The sequence below is a fragment of the Trypanosoma equiperdum genome (genome assembly GCF_001457755.1).
Source record: "Trypanosoma equiperdum strain OVI genome assembly, contig: ctg_822, whole genome shotgun sequence".
Classification (NCBI taxonomy): Eukaryota; Euglenozoa; class Kinetoplastea; order Trypanosomatida; family Trypanosomatidae; genus Trypanosoma; species Trypanosoma equiperdum.
The window spans coordinates 90,097-93,323 of record NW_027124779.1 but is presented as its reverse complement, the minus strand read 5'-3'; the positions used below and the strand labels follow the sequence as shown (position 1 = coordinate 93,323).

Sequence of the window (3,227 nt, the reverse complement as noted above, 5' to 3'; positions counted from 1 at the left end):
CACACACACACACACACACACACACACACCAGAGTTTCTCCCAGCTACAGAGGCACCAAGCACCTGCTCTCAAAGGATGGAGCCAAAAGCGCACACGCTTTTTAAAGTTACCTGAGGTTCTGTGGGCTTTTTGCTCTTCCTGCAGTGATCTCGGCTGTTCACACGGCGCTAACAATACGGACAATACCTGAATTTTCTTCCCTGTTGTTGTTGTTGTTATTTCAAACACTGGCTGCCACCGCAAACGAAAGGGCTCCAACTGACTTATTGATTCAAAAAATCTTTCTGGGGCCCGATCACCAACTTTCACGCTTCAACTCTTCTCTTCGGCGCCGCCAGTCTGCCAATTGCGGGAGCGGCAACAACTCACAAGGAAGGTAGGTAAACAGTTACCCAGTTAATGAGCATAGAGCGACAACAAAAAAAGAAAAAGAAAAAAAAGAGAGCAATGAAGAAAGTGGTGGCGAAAGTTAATCACGGAGACCGACATTATGTTTTATATACCGAATATACAGCACTGCAAAACACATACAAGAAGAAACAAAAGGAACACACTGTACGTAGCATCCAGAGAAAAACAAAAGCAGAAGCACGGGCAGACGTATTGCGAGTGATGGTAGGTAAAAATACATGATGCTCCCACAAAATGCAAGTTCGCGCAAATTTGCACTGGAGAGGGTGTCGCATGGTGCCCCAGCGTCCACCTCCATCATGTGTGCCGATCCTGTAATTACACTACCCGAATTCACAAGAAAATAACAATACACACAAACCGCTATAACACATTTTCTTTTTTTTTTGGAAAAGCAACCGAACGAACGCATATGTGAATGATATATATATATATGTGTGTGTGTGGCTGTTATTCACAGGCACAACAAGACTCGAAACCCCTTCTTTTGTCTTTACCGTGAAGGGTAATGTTGCAACCTTTGAGGCGAGGGCATCGCATCACCAACAGTCTCCAACTCAACACCCTCCGCCGCTGCGTCATCAAAAACTGGCGGAACTCCTCCCACTTTCCCGTTAGCCTTTCGCGTCGCTGAAGATGTGCCAAAAAAAAGGGCTGGAGAAGCGGAGTCACGCGCAGCGCGGGGAAGTTCATCCAGAAGTCCCGTATCCTCATCGACATCGTCAGCAGATATACCCGAGGCATCTTCGTAATCATCATCGCCAGAGGTTTCATTGTCATATTCAACTTCCCTCTTGCTATCATAATCAATATCAACACCACCAACATCTTCCTCATCCCTTCCGACGTCGCTAAACCCGTCACCAGATGCAGCAAAGATACTTACGAGACTAACCTCACCACCGCCGCTTTGACTGCTGCAACCAATTAAAGTGCCGCTCATAACATCCGTGGGTTCCGATTCCATCACAGTTCCGCTACTGTTCTCATCAGAAGAGGTAAAACCGCTGTCAACCTTAATATCAACACTATCATAACGGTAATGATTCATATTATTTTTGTGCTCATCAGTACTGTGCCAAGCGGGCCACCCCGAGCCCACATCCACAAACATATCCTCAACGCTTACTAAAGGACGTGTGGCGGTATTTGTCGTCACATCACCCCACAAAGTGGCTGCCGCACGTGAATCCTCTGTTTTATGTTTTGACAAAATAACTAAACTGTCAGATATCATTCGGTGGTGCCCATAGCGGAAGGAAGAAACAGTAAGAGCAGCACAGCGGAGCACCATTAATAAAATATATCACAAAGCGGCACCAGGCGTTACGCGGCGTTACAGTTCCTGACCTTGTGTCTTCCAGGTAGGGGCGACTAACCTCCGCGATGTTCCTTCTTTTCTTTCTTTTCTTTTTCTTTTTTTTTTTACTTACCCCCTTTTCTCTTGCTTCGTATTCGTTTGAAGATGTGGCCGTATGGAGGAAGTTAGAGTTACCGCAGTGCCGCACGGTTTCGCCTCCCCACCTCCCTCCCTTCAGACACGCACACACACTTCCGTTGCTTTCACCTCTCGTATCCGCAGTAAAGGGGAAAAAGCAACAAAGAAGTTACTGTACTACCTTACAAAAATAAATAAATGAATAATGTGTTATAAGTAGTAGTGTGGAAACAAAACAAAACAAATATTGACAGAGAATTTACTGCAATCAGCGGTAGGGAACACTGGATAAGCATAAACCCATAGGCACCAGTAAACAGAGGATGAGATAAGGAAGGGAAAAGCGCACAATTACAAAATACACAAGAAGACATCGTGTGTAATCATCACGCGTGTCAACATGTCGTGCAGCCAAGGGGAGTTCCCCTGTTTTTTTTCTTAAAAAAACAATTTGAAAAGTGGGTGATTAAATAGTTTGACTTTTTTTTCCTTGCTAATTTCTCATAGTGTTGGCCTGCTCTCAAATATAATGTTTCTTTCATGTAAAAGATGGGAAGGGAAGAGAGTAAACGAAGGTATTTTTTTTAAAAAAAAAAGTACTGAGGTAAAGTAAGAGGGTAAAAATAAAGAAACGGTGAGCGAAGGGGGAAAAAAGGGAAAAAGAATTTATGGCAAGTGCGGTAGTCAGTACAATAAATAATAATAATAATAAATAAACTACTGCACTACATCAAAGATGTTGAGAGTCTACATACCGAACAAGTAAAAAAAAAAAAGACAACAACACCAAACGCGCATTTTTATGAAATTCTTCTTTTTTTTTTACCATTCGTATTATTACAATATTTCAAATAAAAATAAAAATAATAGTAATAATATGAGTGGTAAAAGTGATAAGGGTACTAATGATAATTTTAAAAAACGGGAAGAGAAAAAGTAAGAAGAATAATAATAAACAAAACATGTGGACTGCGGTAAAGGAAAATACATAACAACACACAAATACCTTCGAATACATAGGTAGAAAGTGTAGAAATAGAAGCAAAAAGAAATAAATAAAATGTGGGGGGGGGAAAGAGAGAAAAAAAAAAGAAGAAAAGAAAGAAAAAAAACAGAGAGCACAATCAAATGAAGGCAGTTAATACTCAAACACCGTTTTCAGATTATGTGTTTGTGTTCACTCCCGAAGCTCTTCCTTCAAATTCCCCCCCCCCTCCCCCCCCCCGCATTTACTCTATAATTTTCTTTTTCTTTTCTTATTCCTTCTTTACCGTCACTATTCCTCAGACTTCTACCGTTTTTTTTTCTCATCTGTTTTTTTTTTTAAAATAATTCTGATTTGCACTTTTCATTTTCTTCGTCAACCAATAGACACAC

General features: G+C 41.4%; 1 protein-coding gene across 1 annotated transcript; it reads right to left on the bottom strand.

Moving 5' to 3' along the window:
* Positions 1-905: 905 nt before the first annotated feature.
* On the bottom strand, positions 906-1,706 carry TEOVI_000386400 (Protein of unknown function (DUF3773), putative; the record flags this gene model as incomplete). The annotated part of the gene is made up of 1 exon (XM_067226703.1): positions 906-1,706. The coding sequence occupies one exon, from the start codon at positions 1,704-1,706 to the stop codon at positions 906-908; it is 801 nt and encodes a 266-aa protein (XP_067082804.1).
* Positions 1,707-3,227: the final 1,521 nt, after the last annotated feature.